Consider the following 20,231-nt stretch of genomic DNA (forward strand, 5'->3'; position numbering starts at 1 on the left):
ATGGCATCAGGTCAAACATGGGCAAGGAAACCTCCTGCTGATTACCACCTACCGTCCTCCCTCAGCTGATGAATCAGTCCTCCTCCATGTTGAGCACCACTTGGAGGAAGCACTGAGGGTAGCAAGGGCACAAAATGTACTCTGGGTGGGGGACTTCAATGTCCATCACCAAGAGTGGCTCGGTAGCACCACTACTGACCGAGCTGGCCGAGTCCTGAAGGACATAGCTGCTAGACTGGGCCTGCGGCAGGTGGTGAGCGAACCAACACGAGGGAAAAACTTACTTGACCTCGTCCTCACCAATCTACCTGTCGCAGATGCATCTGTCCATGACAGTATTGGTAGGAGTGACCACCGCACAGTCCTTGTGGAGATGAAGTCCCGTCTTCGCACTGAGGACACCATCCAACGTGTTGTGTGGCACTACCACCGTGCTAAATGGGATAGATTCAGAACAGATCCAGCAGCACAAAACTGGGCATCCATGAGGCGCTGTGGGCCATCAGCAGCAGCAGAATTGTATTCCACCACAATCTGTAACCTCATGGCCCGGCATATTGCTCACTCTACCATTACCAACAAGCCAGGGGATCAACCCTGGTTCAATGAGGAGTGTAGAAGAGCATACCAGGAGCAGCACCAGGCGTACCTAAAAATGAGGTACCAACCTGGTGAAGCTACAACTCAGGACTACATGCATGCTAAACAGCGGAAGCAACATGCTATAGACAGAGCTAAGCGATTCCACAACCAACGGATCAGATCAAAGCTCTGCAGTCCTGCCACATCCAGTCGTGAATGGTGGTGGACAATTAAACAACTAACGGGAGGAGGAGGCTCTGCAAACATCCCCATTCTCAATGATGGCGGAGTCCAGCACGTGAGTGCAAAAGACAAGGCTGAAGCGCTTGCAACCATCTTCAGCCAGAAGTGCCGAGTGGATGATCCATCTCAGCCTCCTCCCGATATCCCCACCATCACGGAAGCCAGTCTTCGGCCAATTCGATTCACTCCACGTGATATCAAGAAACGGCTGAGTGCACTGGATACAGCAAAGGCTATGGGCCCTGACAACATCCCGGCTGTAGTGCTGAAGACTTGTGCTCCAGAACTAGCTGCGCCTCTAGCCAAGCTGTTTCAGTACAGCTACAACACTGGCATCTACCCGACAATGTGGAAAATTGCCCAGGTATGTCCTGTCCACAAAAAGCAGGACAAATCCAATCCGGTCAATTACCGCCCCATCAGTCTACTCTCAATCATCAGCAAAGTGATGGAAGGTGTTGTCGACAGTGCTATCAAGCGGCACTTACTCACCAATAACCTGCTCACCGATGCTCAGTTTGGGTTCCGCCAGGACCACTCGGCTCCAGACCTCATTACAGCCTTGGTCCAAACATGGACAAAAGAGCTGAATTCCAGAGGTGAGGTGAGAGTGACTGCCCTTGACATCAAGGCAGCATTTGACCGAGTGTGGCACCAAGGAACCCTAGTAAAATTGAAGTCCATGGGAATCAGGGGGAAAACTCTCCAGTGGCTGGAGTCATACCTAGCACAAAGGAAGATGGTAGTGGTTGTTGGAGGCCAATCATCTCAGCCCCAGGGCATTGCTGCAGGAGTTCCTCAGGGCAGTATCCTAGGCCCAACCATCTTCAGCTGCTTCATCAATGACCTTCCCTCCATCATAAGGTCAGAAATGGGGATGTTCGCTGATGACTGCACAGTGTTCAGTTCCATTCGCAACCCCTCAGATAATGAAGCAGTCCAAGCCCGCATGCAGCAAGACCTGGACAACATCCAGGCTTGGGCTCATAAGTGGCAAGTAACATTCGCGCCAGATAAGTGCCAGGCAATGACCATCTCCAACAAGAGAGAGTCTAACCACCTCCCCTTGACATTCAACGGCATTACCATCGCCGAATCCGCCACCATCAACATCCTGGGGGTCACCATTGACCAGAAACTTAACTGGACCAGCCATATAAATACTGTGGCTACGAGAGCAGGTCAGAGGCTGGGTATTCTGCGGCAAGTGACTCACCTCCTGACTCCCCAAAGCCTTTCCACCATCTACAAGGCACAAGTCAGGAGTGTGATGGAATACTCTCCACTTGCCTGGATGAGTGCAGCTCCAACAACACTCAAGAAGCTCGACACCATCCAAGATAAAGCAGCCCGCTTGATTGGCACCCCATCCACCACCCTAAACATTCACTCCCTTCACCACCGGCGCACTGTGCACCATCCACAGGATGCTCTGCAGCAACTCGCCAAGGCTTCTTCGACAGCACCTCCCAAACCCGCGACCTCTACCACCTAGAAGGACAAGAGCAGCAGGCGCATGGGAACAACACCACCTGCACGTTCCCCTCCAAGTCACACACCATCCCGACTTGGAAATATATCGCCATTCCTTCATCGTCGCTGGGTCAAAATCCTGGAACTCCCTTCCTAACAGCACTGTGGGAGAACCGTCACCACACGGACTGCAGCGGTTCAAGAAGGCGGCTCACCACCACCTTCTCGAGGGCAATTAGGGATGGGCAATAAATGCTGGCCTCGTCAGCGACGCCCACATCCCATGAACGAATAAAAAAAAAAATACCCTGAATGTGTTAAACAGTTTCATTAATTGTTATCCAATGTGCATCATCACAAATTCCTGGCATAAATGCAATATTGCACTAATAAAAAATTGCCTCTATTCAGCTAAACAAAACTAAAAGGGGTAAGATCCCTTAGGGCAACAGAAAGATCCTGGCTTTTTTTTCTTATTCGTCGCTACATACTAGAATATAAATTTGAGAGGTTACTGCTAGCCAATCAAAGTAATTTTTATTATAGGCCTGTATTTGGTGTATTGTCTGTTCAAACCAGTAGCTCTGCCTTACATTGTATTGTACTTTTTAACCAAGGCAAAATGGAAGCCTGTAAATAAAATCAGCTTGTAGTATTCAAAATTTGACTTTATGGAGACTTTTTCTTTTATATATATATATTTATTTATTGATATATATTTTTAAAACTCAATTGTGCAGTTTATTTTCCAGAACATGGTATAAACACAGAAGTTATATCATGAGGATTATTCTTGTTCTCATTGTCGTCTGCATTCAATATTGTGTTTTGTAAAGTAGCTTTTTAAGAAAATAAAATGGTCAATTTCTCATCACTCTGATCAAGAGCAACCGAAATATTGAAATTCAAATTGATTTAAGTATTTGACTATAATGGAACAAAGTTTTAACTTCTTACTGGGTGGCACAGTGGGTTCAAGAATAGTCCTATCAAATCTGGAACTGAAGTTTGAAATGAGGATTGAACAACTAAGTTTCCTTTCTCTGGCTGAATTCATTTAGTTAACAGTTAAAAGGGCTAGACAAGGTCCCAACAGGGATTAAATGAACAGCACAAAACTGTCCAGAATAAAGCAACCTAATGTCATACTGAGACCAATGTATATGATGAGTTGAGATATGCCTTGGTGAAAATGGAATGCAATTGCCTTGCTTAAACTGTTGCTTCTCACTGGGTTGGCTCCACAGCTGTAGTATGTAGATTTTTTTGGCAGTCAAAGGCACATGCACAGATTGTTGTTTAAAATGTAATGTCAGCCAGAACAGAAGGCAGGTGGGTGTGGATCTCATCTAAGCTGAGGATGGTATGCTGGTCCTTTAAAAGGGAACTTGACAGATGCCTGAGGGGAAAGGAGAATTGCCATTACAGGGTATAAGTTGCTAGTTTGCTGCGTTTATTAGGAGTGTTGGGTTACAACAGGTTCCTGGAGCTTTGCTAGATTGCCTTTGGGAGTCAGAGAGGGAATTCCCATATTTTTTCTTGAATTAGTCACAGATTTTTTTTGCCCCTCCCAGGACATTGTGGTGGTAGGGGAGGATGAATTAATGGTGTGCATGGTTGCATTCTGTCCAGATAGAGTGAGCTTGATGTTCCTTATCTTTTCCTTCCCTTCTTTTCATATATTATTATAAACCAGTGGAAATATATTTTACTTGGGAGATTAAATTTTAGGATTCAATCAGAAAAGAGTTCCAAAATGCAGAGTAATCAACGATGTTGCTAAGCAAAGCTTTGTCAGATGATATGAAATATAGAAGTACCACTCTAGAAAGTTAGGTGGTGCTCTTGGGTTTAGGTAGAATAGGGAAGCTTCTGATTACGTCTATTGTGTGATTAAGGATTCAGATTATGTCTAATTGGCGATAACTGACCTGTAGCTGCCTGGTGCATATATAAAAAAATTGTCTTTTGTATCACCTTACCTTGTGACTTAATGGAGGGATTGTTTGATAGTTACTGGGTGCAGAAACATTTTATACCCCAGTACTGCTCTCCTTTTCTCCAATGAAAGCAGATGCACAAAAGAAACATTTGTTTAGGAAACAAACTATGAAAAGCTGATGTTTTTAATTAAATTTCAAGGGTCATTAAGCTCATGCACTGGAGAAATGCTCTCATTTACATAAATGCTAAATGTACCTTTAACATAAAACAAGTCCAAATACTGTAACATTTACATGGACAATTCTGTAAGATTGAAAACTGCAGTATCAAGTGAATATTAAAACAAATGTTCACTTTAGGGCCGTGTGGTGGCACTGTGCTTTACAGCACTCATCCTCAATACCGCAGAGTGGGACAGAGTCATCACTTCAAACCCCATTGTTTAGGTCCTAATCTAAGCCTGTGCTGTCTTCCTCACAAGTAACTGGTTCCTAGCTCTCCTGACAGCTGTTTGGGAGCAAGTTGTGCACTGGTCACCTTGACAGGAAAGGTATGAAGTCCAGGGGTACTTGAAGGATAAATTAGCATGAAAAATTACATTTAAAAGGAAAACAAATATTTTAGAAGCACAAGCTTAATTTAATGTGGGTTATTAATGATAAGTAACTTTTAGATTTGTCACAGTTCAGTCCAATTCAGCACATTCATTTGATTTTGTGCAACACTATAAAAAAAGAAAGTAGTGTATGAATTTTTTATATTTTAATTATGAAAAATGATTCCTATCTTGAAGACATTTGAATGCTGTATCAGTTATGCCAATATAGATAATATTAAATACATTATATTAACAGCTAATTTGCACATTCAGCTAATCAGGAAATTCATTCTCATTAATGAAAAAAAACTATCTTTTAATGAAAATTGGAGTATGTTTCTTTTGCTTATAATATTTGCTATACTGAAGCCCACTTCCAATAGATTCTGTGTAACTGAATAAGATGATGTTAAATTTGGTATCCATTTGTAGTGAAAGCCTAAGTACTACTCATTCATTGCTTAGCAAGTAAAATAACGTTATCCACTGATCACTGACATATTTTCACATGTACATACATTTATGTGTTAAGTGCACCTCAGATAGCATGAAAGTACAGTAATAACTTGCATTTATATAGTGCCTTTAATCTAGAAAAATGAACCAAAGCACTCCACAGAGACATAATAATAAAAAAATGGATGCTGAGCCAGAGGATATATTAGAAGGGGTGACCAAAATGTTGGTCAAAGAGGTGGGTTTTAAGGAGGTGAAGAGGCAGACAGCTATAGGGAGGGAATTCCAGAGCATAAGGCCTAGGAACCTGAAGGCACAGCTGCCAATTGTGGGTGAAGGGAGGGGGAATGCACAAAACTTCAGAGTCAGAGGAACTGAGAGTTCGGGGGAGTTGTAGGGCTGGAGGAGGTTATGGAGCTGAAGAAGGACAAGGCCACAAAAGGATTTAAACCTGAGGATGAAAATTTTAAAGTTGAGGCACTGGGAGACTAGTGTAGGTCAGTGAGGACTTGAACGATCGGTGAGCGGTACTAAACTGCTATTTAAACAAATTTCACAATGTAATATTTTATGATTGTAACAGAGGCATTTATGGAATCACACATCACAGGAAGCGGCCATTCGGGCCATCATGCCACTCCCCAGCTCTTTCACCATAGCCCTGCAAATTTTTCCTTTTTAAGTATATATCCAATTCCCTTTTGAAAGTTACCAATGAATCTGCTTCCTCCACTCTTTCAGGCAGTGTGTTCCAGATCATAACAACTAATATTTAATAATATTTAAACAAAAATTTTAGCAAAAACAGAAATGTTTCTGAAATTTACATTCAAAACGAGACAGTGACATAACAGTGCTGTACTGAAAGATCAGCATGGCCAGAATTGGCCACTGAAAGGTTTCATATCTCTATTTGGGCAGTGTAAGCTCTGGAATTCCCTCCCTAAACCTCTCTGCCTCTCCTCTTTGAAGATGCTCCTTAAAATCTACCTCTTTGACCAAGCTTTTGGTCACCTATCCTAATATCTCTATGCGGCTCGGTGACAAATTTTAAATCAAAAGAGATAACGCTCCTTTGAAGCGCCTTGGGATGTTTTACAACGTTAAAGGTGCTATATAAATGCAAGTTGTTGTTGTGACTGATTCTTATTAAAAAAACACTTTACTTGTAGTTCAGCAACTGGAAACAGTCCCAGCAGCCATCTGTAAACCATACTGTCCATTTCAGTTGAAGCACAGAGCCTGAAACAGTGCAGTGCACAGAACCTTTCAGGATTAGACAGCATTTAATCATAGTTTGAATCAACATTAACAACACAAGAACTTCAAGTGGGGATGACTGTTTACAGCTCCTGGACATGAATTCATGTTTTATTTCATTAATCTGATTTACAATGGCATTTTTTTGTAGCAAACAAGATGTTGGCATGAAATGATTCTGCTGGATTCTGCTGCAGTAGCACAGAGATCTTTTAAGAGCCATATGCTCAATACCATAAAGGGCTTAAAGGATTGAGCAACAAAACTTCAAAACCACAAGGTAAATCTGTCTGTTTTCAAATTTATTCCATATATCCTGGTGATGGCTTCAAAAACACAAGAAATCACATTAATACTGTTAGAATTCTATGCACAGTTTGAGTTGATTTGTTTCTGAAAACAAAGAGCATAAGGTATCTCTGACATATGCTGTGGCGCAATGGCACGTGATAGACATGCAAGTTCTAAAGCCATTTTTGCATTGTTAGTAGCAAACAGCTCGCCTTTTGTGACTGTAATACATTTGGCTTCTCGCCACGAGAACTATTTCCACCCAGAGTCTTAGCTTGCTGGCAAAGGCAGGCTCCTGTTTAATGCTGATCAGATTAGCTGTCAACAAATTGGCAGCTACCAGCCGTATGCACGAGTCCAGATGGCTTTCTTCTTGTACTCCGGCAAGAACCGCAGTGCTAGCAGCGTAGCTGTGAAAAACAGAAGAGGACACTTGTTACAGTGCACCATAGATAAAAGGCACAACTTAACCTAAAACCAAGACACTACTGGACCATTTAGATCATTTAAGGGAACTGAGGCGAATTAGTCAGCACAAAAGATACATACTTCTCAATATCTGACTAAATGAAATAAGAGCATCATGTATTGTGAAAATGGAAAAAAGATTACAGTTTAACCACCAAGTTTTTTACAATAAATATAGTGAGTTAATAAGTTCTATCCAAAATAATGGAAATCAATAATTACTATTTGATAATAATAAAACATATTCTTATTCTCATCCAGACATATTTTTGATATATATTAATGACCTGAACTTGGATATACAGGGCATAATTTCAAAGTTTGCAGATGACACAAAACTCAGAAATGTACTGAACAATGAGGAGGATAGTAATAGACTTCAGGAGGACATAGACAGGCTGGTGAAATGGGCAGACACATGGCAGATGATATTTAATGCAGAGAAGTGTGAAATGATTCATTTTGGTAGGAAGACTGAAGAGAGGCAATATAAACTAAATGGTACAATTTTAAAGGGGCTGTAGGAACAGAAAGACCTGGGAATGAACGTACACAAGTCTTTGAAGGTGGCAGGACACGTTGAGAAGGCTGTTAAAAAGGCATACGGGATCCTTGGCTTTATAAACACAGGCATAGTGTGCAAAAGCAAGGAAATTATGCTAAACCTTAACAAAATACTGGTTAGGCCCCAGCTGGTGTATTGTGGCCAATTCTGGGCACCACACTTTAGGGAGGATGTTAAAGCCTTAGAGAGGGAGCAAAGGAGATTTACTAGAATGGTACCAGGGATGAAAGACTTCAGTTAAGTGGAGAGACTGGAAGGACTGGTGTTCTTCTCCTTAGAGCAGAGAAGGTTAAGGGGAGATTTGATAGAGGTGTTCAAAATCATGAGGGGTTTTTATAGAGTAAATAAGGAGAAACTGTTTCCAGTGGCAGGTGTGGGTAACCAGAGGACACAGATTTAAGGTATTTGGCAAAAGAACCAGAGGGGAGAGGAGGAGAATTTTTTTTACGCAACAAGTTGTTATGATCTGGAAAGCACTGCCTGAAAGAGTGGTGGAAGCAGATTCAAAAATAACTTTCAAAAGGGAATTGGATAAATACTTGAAGCAGAAAACTTTGCAGGGCTATGGGGAAAGAGCAGGGGAGTAGGACTAATTGGATAGTTCTTTCAAAGAGCCAGACAGGCACAATGGACCAAATGGCCTCCTTCTGTGCTGTACCGTTCTATGATTCTATGATTTGACATCAATCAGTTCTTGCAAATACATCAATGGCCCAGATTTTTCTGTAACAGGGCCTCTAACGGCATCTGCCGTTAGTTAGACTTGCCCTTGCATATTTAGGTTTTAAATTTTTTTGCGTGGCAAGTTGCTGAAAGTGTGAACTGATAACGGTGCAGTGAGGGAAACAGGGCATCTGGGTCCTGAGTGTACAGGGCAAGCAACTGGGTATCTCCTTAACAAATCAGATTCAAGGATTGAGAAATAAACAGCGAGAAGGAAGTGTAAACTAGAGTGGGTGAATTCAATGTCAAATCAGGTACAGAAAGAGAAATAGAGAGGGAAAGATTGGATTGAGAGAGAGAGAAAAAGAGATAGAAGGGAAAAGTAAAAAAAGTGTAAAATTTGACACTTTTAAAATCTCCAACAATTAACACCTGAAGGAATGAGACTCCACACTGTAATAGTTAATTTTCAGTGCCGGAGAGGTTGATTGGCAGTAATTAACAATTATCAAAACGTTAAAATGGTACTTACACTTGAAATGACAAGACTTAACTTTCAGTGGGGCGTTTAGTTTGTATCTACCGCGCAAATACAGCAACTTCACACCGTTAAATTCATTTCAATGGTGAGGCTGACAACGAGATGCTGTTTCAGCAAACAGTGGAGAGGCACAACTTGGCCAGCAACTTCTGGGTATTCGCGTTTAATCTCGCATCTGCCTCTCGCCTGAAGCTGCTGTACCATTTACGCATAATTAACGGCGAGTGTCATTAGCCTCATTGTTATTTTGACAGCAAATTCTGATTGAACATTTTTATTAGGGAGTTACCCAATATAGCTAAAATACTTTGTTAAACTTTGCATGCAGACCTTTATACCAAGCAAAACCACACATTGTGGGGCAGGCTCAATGGACCAGCTGGTCTTTTCCTGCCCGTCAATTTTATATGTTCATAATATAAATATTTGTTATACTACTGCAGTCACTCTGGTTTGTTTGTGTGTCAAGAAAACCAGCAAAAAGTTTCACCCTTACAGTCAATACTTGTACATCCTTGCACAGAATCTGGGTCCAGCAGCTTTTCCCCAAAAAAGTTTGTTTTTGATGTGTTTGTGAGACAATAGATTGTAAATTAAGATCAATTTTACATCTGATTTTCACTGGTGTGTAGTCTAAACACTGCACATCACAACAAGAAGCTTTGCAACCAGGATGCACAATGGGATACCCGTGTGCAGCATTAATCTATCAAGGACTCTCCCCAATTATTCAATCTTCTAAAGCGGATGAATAAACACAGGTAAAGCTTCCAGAAAAGCCCTGAAATTTCTATGAATTCCAAAGGCAATCAAGTAAAAACTCCAAGGTATGAATGTAACACCATAATCAATGCTACTCAACCCTGACCAGCTCCACTTCACAGTCACAGCATGGGAATGACTGTGTTCCAGGCAGTACCACGTCATCTGCATCTAAACTTATCACTACAGCTTTCAACACCATTCTTAATCAGATATTAATCCAGTTTTTTAAACTGTTCATTGAAACATTAAGTGTTTTTGATGGGACTTTATTCAATATATTCAATAGCCTGTGCTGAAAAATGCTCCCAATCTTCAGTCTCACTTACCAATTATGTCCTGGCGTTCTCTGGTCCTGTAATTATAGTTTAACCTCTCTTCTAGTTGGTATTTCTAACCAGTCACTTTATAATATGACAAAATAATCATCTGTGCCAACCAAGATTACCTGTTCATTTAAAGAACAGCCAGGATATTATACAGTGTAATTATTTGGCTATATACATTTTAAAAGTAATCACAAGTTTTCATCACATAACCTGTACAAGGGACTTCTTCTCAGATGACATAAGCACAATTAGCAGTAGCGTCAGTATCTCATTCCATCATTCAGTATATTTTAGGAGCTCTCTGTCCTCTGCCTGTCCCAAGAAAAATGTAGATTTGTAATAGTGAATCTACTTTTAGTGGCGTTGGTTGGAATAATCTGCCAAGAGTGGAGATTGTATATATGGTGATGCACAAGGTATCACAATTGTGTTGGATAGGCTGGATGGACCAGAGGGTCTTTTCCTGTCCGTCATTGTTCTTGTGTTTGTAACACTTGCTGCTTGTGCTCACATGTGAAGAGTAGCCTCTCAGCTGAGGTACAGGAGGGCGCCCAGCATCCATGGAGCCCCAGCAAAATGTAGCAAAATGTTCCAATGTGGTTCACAGTTGGAGCTCTGGCCCGAGCAGGAGGAGGAGGAAAAATTACAGGAGGTGGACAAATGTTATAAGGAGGGTTTTGAAGATGGAAAGAGATATAGCCAGGTAGAGAAGTTTAGGAAGAGAGTTCCAAAATGTGGAGGCAAGACAGCTGAAGACTCTGAACAATGACAGGCTGGGAAGGGGGGAGAACGCACAGTATGATTGTGTAATTGTGTAATTTTCACACGATGTCCTCTAGAACTGTGAAAAAACATCTTTATGTCTTGAGAGATCATTTTCTGTTACACAATATTAGAGTGATGGGCTCATGTTAAAAGTCTGCCAATGGTAGAGATGGTATTGGTGGGAGGAATTTGAGGCAAGAGTATCAGGGAAAACAGCATTTTGTATAACATTAACATGCAAGCCGGAGAAAGCCTTTGTGCCCAAGTCAGAAGATGCATGGTTCGAACCCCACTCTAGACAGTCCGGGCGAGTTCTGAATTCTGGGTTGACATCCAGTGGGATACTCGGGTTCAGTGGGTGTGACTGGCCCCGCCTCATCGTATGGGTTGTGGGAGCCCATAAAACCCTCCCGTCGTATAGGGCTAGTCACCCTATCGGCTGGTACAAAGATACATATGCCTATGGAAGGAGGGCTCATGTCGCGGCCCATTAAGACTGTTAACCTGCAAATCCTTCCACTACTTCACACTATTCCCCACGGAAGGGTGTGAAGAGAGGAAAAACAATCAAACCAAATAAGCCAACACTGTTCTTGTTCATTCAATCGTTATTCTAATAATAGTGTAACTTAATAATACATCTCAGTTGCAATCTAAATTTATAGTCCAGTATCTCATTAGGATTGCAAATAACTTTAAAAGATGACAATTCGAGAAGGAACTATGACTCATTCACTGGTTGTTAAAAGTAAGCCTACACTGCAGTGCCAAGTAAACAATAACTGTGCTCTTCTTCTCTAACAAATTGCTGTACTACGTATTCATTCAACTTTATTTGTCAAGTTTCTCTCCTCCCCTCCTTTCCACTACTGAACATGTTGATTGCTTTCTGGGGTCACATGGATACTGGGCAACCTCTTGTACCTCAACCAAGAGGTTTACTCTTCATATCTGAGCACTGGCAACAAGTGCTGGCAAGCAATTCCAACCAACACCACCAAAAACATGTTCACTGGCCACTGATCTCATTTGCTGTTCATGGATTCCTGCTGTGCATAAATTAGCTTCCATGTTTCCTTACATAGCAAAAGTGACTGCATCTCAAAAGTAATTTGTTGTGAAGTATTCGGAGATATCCTGACGATATGACAAGGTGCCAAATAAATTAAAGTTCTTTCGATTCATCGATAGAGCGAAGTTGGGGTGGGGGGGGGGGGGAAATGTGATGATTTAGCCTAATCCCATCCTCAACAGACACCAACACGTGCACTTTCCAGGAAGGGGGCGGGCGGTGGATAGTGGACAGTGGAAACTCTGGCTGATTCTCTCCTTCTTAACCCAGCAGCTGAGGCTAATTACAACCACCTCCCTGCACGCCTCCCCCCTCTCCTCACTCCTCATCCACCACCACCTCCAGCCATCCAGGCTGCGATCAATTAACTCAGCACAGATCAGTGATCAAATCTGCAACCTTCCTGGTCTGTATGGTTCTGCTACTCATCCTAAACAAGATGGCTCAGCTCGTGAATGGCTGTCAAAACATCAAGGAACTACAAACTCAAGGATTGCTTTATCAAAAGTCCTAAAAATCTGGTTGTTCAGGCTGTATCTAATCAGAATTCCCAGCTTTAATCTCTGTTGATCAGATTTTCAAGCTAACAGAATGTTGTTCTGGAGAAATGCAAGAGGCACTTCATGAAGCCCCAGGCTGTATTATAGTCCCCTCCACAGATACAATAATTCAGTACAAATAAATCACTAAGAGTAGTGAAGTACAACTATTTGTTACTCATATATTTTAGATCTCTCTTGTGACAGTATCAGAACACTTGACAGTAAGTCACCTTCCCCTTACAAAACTGACCAACACCTGCACGATTTGAGTTATTCAGGACTTCATCAATGGGAGGTAAATAATAATTTATTGTTTTACCAAGAAATAACTTAAACCATGGAGTGCACTGATAATTTGCGTCCACACTGAGTCACAACCAGCACAAGAACTGTCCAAAACAACAGAATAATCTTCCTTTTCTCACTTCATGCATATTAAATTCATCATCTGAACTTCTCAATCTTGATCAATGCCTGGTATCCATTATTTTGTAATGTACAAACACACGCTCACACACACACGCACGAGTGAGACAATATTGTAGGAATATTTTTGTTGCAAAATGAAAGCATGCTCTTAATGATTCATTGTACTAGATTTTAGAAGCCAACAACTAAATGACCACCTGGTTAAACAGGAAACAAGTCAGCCCATAATAAAAGGCTCAACAGCTGCATTAATAACTAGTATATAGGGGGTAATATTAACCTAGGAAATGGGCAGGTTCGGGTCGGACTCCCATTTTATACCCATCTGCTTTTACACAACATGTAAAACTGGGCGAGGTGTAAAATGGGCGTCCAGCCCGCAAGCTTCCAATTAATACAACAACTCAATAAATACAGATCAGATCCCACTTGGATTTATTTAAAACTCAAGTAGTTCAGATAGCCCGAAAGCTAAGGTGGTGCAGCACTACCAGAAAGTCACAAGTTTGATCATTTAAACCAACTCTCCTCACTGATGAGTTTCGATTATTTTCATCCTCTCCACCAAAGAGCATGGTGCTCTACATTTTGGGAGCAGGAAGAAATGACAATCGGCAGTAGAGCTACATCTTCTATCACAGGTTGTAGGGTGCTGTGGTTTGCAGGCGTGACAAATCCACAGCCCAGGGTTCTCCTACTCTCCCATTTGAATAATTGTAGCGTCCTATCAGGGAAAACTACCAATTAAAAACAAAAAACTCTCGGGCAGGAGCTGAATATATTAATTAGACGCACTCACAGTCTGGTGCCAGCAGTCTCAGATTATTGAAGGTACACTTTCTGGCGTGTCACGGGCCTATAAATCCAGAGTCATTGTCACCAGAAATATACAGCTCATTAAATCACACTTATTTACTTCTATGGTTCTACCAGAGATTTTCTCCTTGGTTTGTTAATGTATTTGAAGAATTCTAAGCACAGGCAACATTATCGTCAATTTTACAGCAAACAGTTCAAGATGAAGAAAACAAATGAACACGACGGTCTATCAAACCTGCTTAGTGTACGAGGAACCTTCTTTCCACCGCTATGCTTCACTTACATCGGCACAGCGTGATATGGGTGGTCTTGGCACCTGACCAGAAGGCTTATCTACTCACATTGGAATGCAGCGAACAGCTCTGATTATTTCATGCTATTGTACATAAATGCTTTGTGCATGCATGACCATAGCGAATACCAGATGGTGTTTGACCCCGATTTCAAGCTTTCACTGTTATTTTAATAAGGGATATATTCTTTATACAATCGAGTTACATTGAGTCTACAGCACAGGAACAGGCCACTCGACCCAACTGGTCTCTGCCGGCGTTTATGCTCCACACAAGCCTCCTCCCACCCCTCTTCATCTAACCCTATCAGCATACCCTTCTATTCCTTTCTCCCTCATGTGCTTATCTAGCTTCCCCTTAAATGTATATATGCTATTTGCCTCAACTACTCCCTGTGGTAGCGCGTTCCACATTCTTACCACTCTTTGGGTAAAGTAGTTTCTCCTGAATTCCCTATTGGATTTATTAGTGACTATTATATTTATGACCTCTAGTTTTGGACTTCCCCACAAGTGGAAACATTTTCTCCACATCTGCCCTATCAAACCCTATTATTATCTTAAAGACCTCTATCAGGTCACCCCTCAGCCTTCTCTTTTCTAAAGAAAATAGCCCCACCCTGTTCAGCCTTTCCTGATAAATATATCTTCTCAGTTCTGTGAATCTTTTTTACACCCTCTCAAATGCCTCTATGTCCTTTTTATAATATGGAGACCTGAACTGTGCACAGTACTCCAAGTGTGGTCTAACCAAGGTTCGATACAAATTTAATATAACTTCTTTGCTTTTCAATTCTATCCCTCTAAAAATGAACCCCAGTGCTTGGTTTGTTTTTTTTATGGCCTTATTAACCTACATCACTACTTTTAGTGATTTGTGTACCTGTACTTCTAGATCCCTTTGCTCCTCTACCTCATATGGATTCTTATTATTCAAGCAGTATGTGGCCTCCTTTTTTTTCTTACCAAAATGTGCCACCTCACATTATCTATATTGAAATTCATTTGCCAATTACACGCCCATTTGCCAATTATACAGCTCATGTCCTCAGAGACCAATGGTGGGGAAGAAAAGAGACATTCTGTAGGAAACATGTTCATGGTACCCCTTCCCCTAAAAGATGTCTAGCTGCCATATTCGAATTTAATGAGGTTAAAAAAATATGGTCTTAACAGACCAAAGAAAAAAAAAGAAAAAGAATTTGGGTTGTGGAGCTTGTTCCAGAGTTTAACTCTAATACTCAGTGGTAACTGTAGTATTTAAAAATGAAAGCTTAAAAATTAGCTTTCTGCTTTCAACTGAAAAGTGGATGTAACTGGCAATATGGAGCTTGCTTTCAAAGTAGTTTCTTAAATATTACAGCTTCTACTGAGCCATACAGCCAAACATTTTATCTAGCTCTGCGACTAACTGTAAATAGACATGTGGGAGGGGTTGCCACAGGACCATTTGTTACCCAAATTCTTGCTCAGTCAAATCTATAAAATGCCACTCAACACCTCTTTAAAGAGACAATATCTACTTTAAGTCACTTTTCATCCAAAACAATTCTGGATAAAAAATATATATTTTTCCATAATGTGGCAAAGAGGCTTGGCATAGTGTTCTTTCAACTCTGGGATATTGGGTCGGCTAATGATATCCAAGGCCCTCTCGCCCGATAGAAAATAATCATAGTGCTGCCCACTGCCACCTTGCCGACTCACCTACAAAGTATTCTGATACAAATCTATCGCACTGCACCACCAGTATTTTGAGCATCGATATGAGCAGGGAGACAGTTACAATGCTCATTGGCATCGCAGTGAAGCAAGAGTAGTAGAACTCCATGCACGTACACTCAAAGCACACACACACAGAGCTCTGTTTATCTGCTTCTGACTGAGGTGAGTTTTCCACCAGCTACAAACTTGCAAGACAGTGGGTGATCTTCAACCAATTGAAGCTGATCTGTAGGATAGAGGCTACCTGTGTTTGAAAGCTTTTTTAAAAAAAAAAGTGGGTGGAAAGATACAAAAACCAGCTAACTTGCCAAAGGTGGTTTACTGGTCTGCATCAACTGCCCTGCACTTTATCTTATGATACCAGCGCACCTTAAGTCTCGATGTGGCCTGTTTTTGCTGCTACAGTATCGTGGTCACCTTAGTGCGAGGCTGGGGCATTTTGAAGCACCACGCAGTCTTGAGTAGCAGGTTAGTATTCCTAGGTAACCACTGGGTTAATCACCAGCAGGAACCTTCAAGTAGCTAGCGATGAATAGTAGCAAAAATATACAGCGTTAACATTTGAGGAACCATGAGATGTGAATGGCATGCTGAATAATTCAACACGCATTAAATTTCATTTCTTCCAAGTATGATCTCAAGACATAAAACTCATCGCAGTATGTGGTACTACACATTTAACAATGTGTGGTCCATGGCCAACCAGTGCATTTTATTCTCTGTCTCAAGTTTCAGAAAGTTGAACTTGCAATGCCTGACTTTATTTCAGCTGTGTATGAATCTAGCCATCTCAGTTTGTCTGACACTCGGTCTTGGATGAGCCGCTATTTCACCCAGATAAACACTGGCCCACCCTCCATAACAAATGATCCCCAATCCAGGAAAAATAGGTCGGGGTTGTGGGGTCACCACAGCAGGTGGAAGTCCCGCCACTTCACTGTTATGAAGAGGAGGATCCAGCCTGGATGTCTTTTTTGCTGCATGGCTGCTTGCTCAGTCAAATCTATAAAATGCCACCCAACACCTGTTTAAAGAGACAATATCTACTTTAAGTCACTTTTGGTCCAAAACAATTCTGGACACAGAGGCAGGGAAGGGTCACAAGAGGTATTAGAGAGGCAGAGCTAAATGTCATCAGCATACATGAGGGAGCTAACCCTTTGCGGATTATTTCGCCAAGGGACAGCATGTAAATGAGGAAAGGTTGGGAGCCATGGATATATCCTTTTTGGACTGGGTGACAATGCGGGGAAGAGGAGCCATTGTTGGAAATGTTCTGGCTACAATTGGGTAGGTAAAAGTGGAACCAAACGAGGGCAGTCCCACTAAGCTGGACAATAAAGGAAAGGCATTGGAGGAGGATGGGATGGTCGACTGTACCAAAGGCTGCAGAGAAGTCGAGAAGGATGAGGAGGGATTGTGCACCATGGTCAGTTGCAGGGGATGTCATCCATGACTATGATTAGGGCTGTTTCAGTACTGTAACAGGGTGGAAACCTGATTGAAGAGGTTCAAACATGGGAGTTGAGGGGAAGATAGGCACGGATTTGAGAGGCGACAACACATTCAAGGACTTGAGGAATCATGAGATGTTAAGGAAAGGGAGGTTGGAGATGGGGTGGTCGTTTGCAACAACAAAGGGATCAAAGATAGGTTTTTTGAGGAGGGGTTAATGACAGCAGATTGGAAAGGGAGAGAGACAGTAGCTGAGGAGACAGAACTGTTTATATCAGCTAGCATGTGGACCAGGAAGGGAAGTTGGGTAGTCAGCAGGATATCAAAGGTGAAGGTGGAGGTGAGGGAGTGGCTGAGTAAATTAACAGCTGCAGAAGTATTGTATCGAATCGAATAGAAGGCTGAGCAGCTGAAAGTTTGTAAGTATGGTTTTAAGTGATCTGGGGGAGAGTTTTTTCCTAGGGCGGACACAGACGTAAATGTGGTCGGAAAGGGGAAGAGAGATGTGGGTGGTGAGATACAAGGAAGTGGTTCGAGATCACCATACCAGTGATCGAGACCATGGCAATAGAGAGATCATGGAAGATGGCAAGTCGAGGGGGTATCCTTGAATATGGAGAGGTTTTAGGAACTCTGGAGTGCAGTGAATTCAGAGGAGAGAGGGCAAAGGGAGCTGAAATTCAGATTGAAATCATGGAGGATGATGATCCAGGCAGGCTGGTTGAGAAGATTGACGAGAGCGGGGGATTGGGCAGTTGGGGTTGCTGCTCATAAGGAGGCTGTGATGGGTGGCACGATGGGCTCTTTGGATAATGCTAAGAGAGGCACAAATGGTAGCTGTGGGCTTATTCAAGGTGAATTCAAGCCAGGAACAGTGGAAGGAGAGTTTGAAGGCAGAGGAGTAATGATGGGTTGGGGTGGAAATTGGGAGTGGGCAAAGTACCCAAGAGGGAAGAATTGAAAGGTGTGGGTGACAGGAAGTGGAGATGATAGGAAAGAAAGGCCTGAGAGGGGCTAAGAAGGTAAAAAAGGGAAACAGAAGCAATGGGGGACTCGGTTCTAAAGTGACAGCTAAAATGTGCACGCAAATGGACACAGAGGGAATTCAGGTTAAATGGGCACGCTGGAAATTAGAAGAGACATGTCCTGACTGTAAATAGAGGATATCCCCCCAGTTCCTTGTACAATAAGGATCAAAAATGGTTACACTTATCAATAAACATTACAATATATATTTTACCAACTGTCAGCCCATAGGTGCCAATCTTCACTGGATCAATAACCTCATCAGGAGAGATGTGTGTATTTTGACTACTCCTTTGACACAAAGATAAAAGGACTCTTTTAAGGATACAGCTTCCCAAGGCCAATTTTAAAAATTATTTTACCATGTTTAGCTAAAATTATATAAAAAAGATCTATCACAAAAATATTCCTCATTTGATGCACAAAGCAGCTCTGCTTCCATAACAGTGAACATGCATTAGCATTTCCCAAGTTTACTTCATTTTGTTTCCCTGGGCTTCGACAACTCTTTCTTTGCGTCCTGTCTAGTCCAAAATCACAGCCCTCATTATAACCAATGGAGCTGTTCGACGATGCACAGGGTTCCTCTCCATCAATGGTGTTGCCAGAGCAGCCCATAGGCAACAAGACATTTTTGAAAAACATCAAGCCATAATCTTAACAATGTATTTATTTGGATAGACACTGCAGTGATGGGGCAATTCCTTTGAACAAAAAGTCAATCTGCCAGACTTCCTCTTTAATACTGCACAGAAATAGAGAAACTGACCATAATATGATATCCGCCTAATATTGAATTTAATTATAAGGATTAACTATCCAGGATGAGTTGGCAATTTTTAAGAACACACCTGTCCAAACGTGCTGTTAAGGAAATGTAAGATTTTCGATAAAAGCAGTAACACTACCTTTGATTATATTCAACGTATCCAACGGTAATGCTTCTTGTGGACTTTCTGCTATGATAAAGAGCCAATCAATGAACTGCAATGGGAAATGGAAATATAAAAATCAATTAAAGATCCTGATTATCTTAAAACAACCAACACTTTTTTTAAACTGCCATTTCCTCCAAGTCTGCAGAGTTACTTTTAATACTTTTCAGTGTGTACGTATAAACAACATTGGTTTTTATTCTGAAGGTATGTATATCATGCTGCCTCTCAATTTATTCAGTTATTTCCAAGAATATGTAAAGGGCAGCAGGAAAAATTATTTTCTGGACACAGTAATAGGGGACTTGAGTGTCGAAATTTACTGGTTCACAGAAATTAGCTGCTGGTCTGCCCATCCATTACTATGATGTGGAGATGCCGGTGATGGACTGGGGTGGACAAATGTAAGGAGTCGTACAACACCAGGTTATAGTCCAACAGCTTTATTTGAAATCACAAGCTTTTGGAGCAACCTGGTGTTGTACGACTCCTTACATTCATCCATTACTAGATACTTTACTTGGATTCTTTCTGTATTATTTATATATTATCTGATATTATCTGAATTATCTTATAAATCTTACATATAGTATGCAGTTCCTGTAAGTGTAATGTTTACTTCATGCCCAAACGTACCTATTTATTATACTTACCTCTGATTAAGTCTTCCCAGCTCCATCTCCAAGGTAGGTGGTGCTGTACTTCTATTTATTTTACTTACTTCTGTCCACCACTCCCCCATCCCAGCTCTGTCTCCAAGCTAGGTTGCTCTTCTTCGCAGGGCCATCTGCCTGATGCCTCTTGCCTGACACTCCCTTCCATCATCTCTCCCACTCCTCTACCGTTCCTCATTCCCGACTAGCCCTTGAGAAAAGCCCTTTAGTAAAAACGCAGTAAGTGCTTTAATAAACTTAAGGTCAGTTCTTCAGCCACAGCCAAGAACATGGCTATGCATCTTTTCTTAAGGGCATGTTTCTACAAACGGCAATCCCAGGA

At 41.7% G+C, this 20,231-nt stretch overlaps 1 protein-coding gene across 2 annotated transcripts in view; it reads right to left on the minus strand.

Annotated features, from left to right (window-relative positions):
- Positions 1–6,843: 6,843 nt before the first annotated feature.
- The window catches only part of focad (focadhesin), a 212,373-nt gene continuing 198,985 nt past the window's right edge, over positions 6,844–20,231 (minus strand). For both annotated transcript variants that reach the window (XM_067983305.1, XM_067983307.1), the window contains exons 43-44: positions 19,209–19,284; positions 6,844–7,257 (exon numbers count right to left, since the gene is read on the minus strand). In XM_067983305.1, coding sequence (XP_067839406.1) covers positions 7,184–7,257; positions 19,209–19,284 — 150 coding nt within the window. In that variant the 3' untranslated portion in view covers positions 6,844–7,183. The remainder of the gene's footprint in view (positions 7,258–19,208; positions 19,285–20,231) is intronic.

This window comes from Heptranchias perlo, chromosome 4, assembly GCF_035084215.1.
Source record: "Heptranchias perlo isolate sHepPer1 chromosome 4, sHepPer1.hap1, whole genome shotgun sequence".
Classification (NCBI taxonomy): domain Eukaryota; kingdom Metazoa; phylum Chordata; class Chondrichthyes; order Hexanchiformes; family Hexanchidae; genus Heptranchias; species Heptranchias perlo.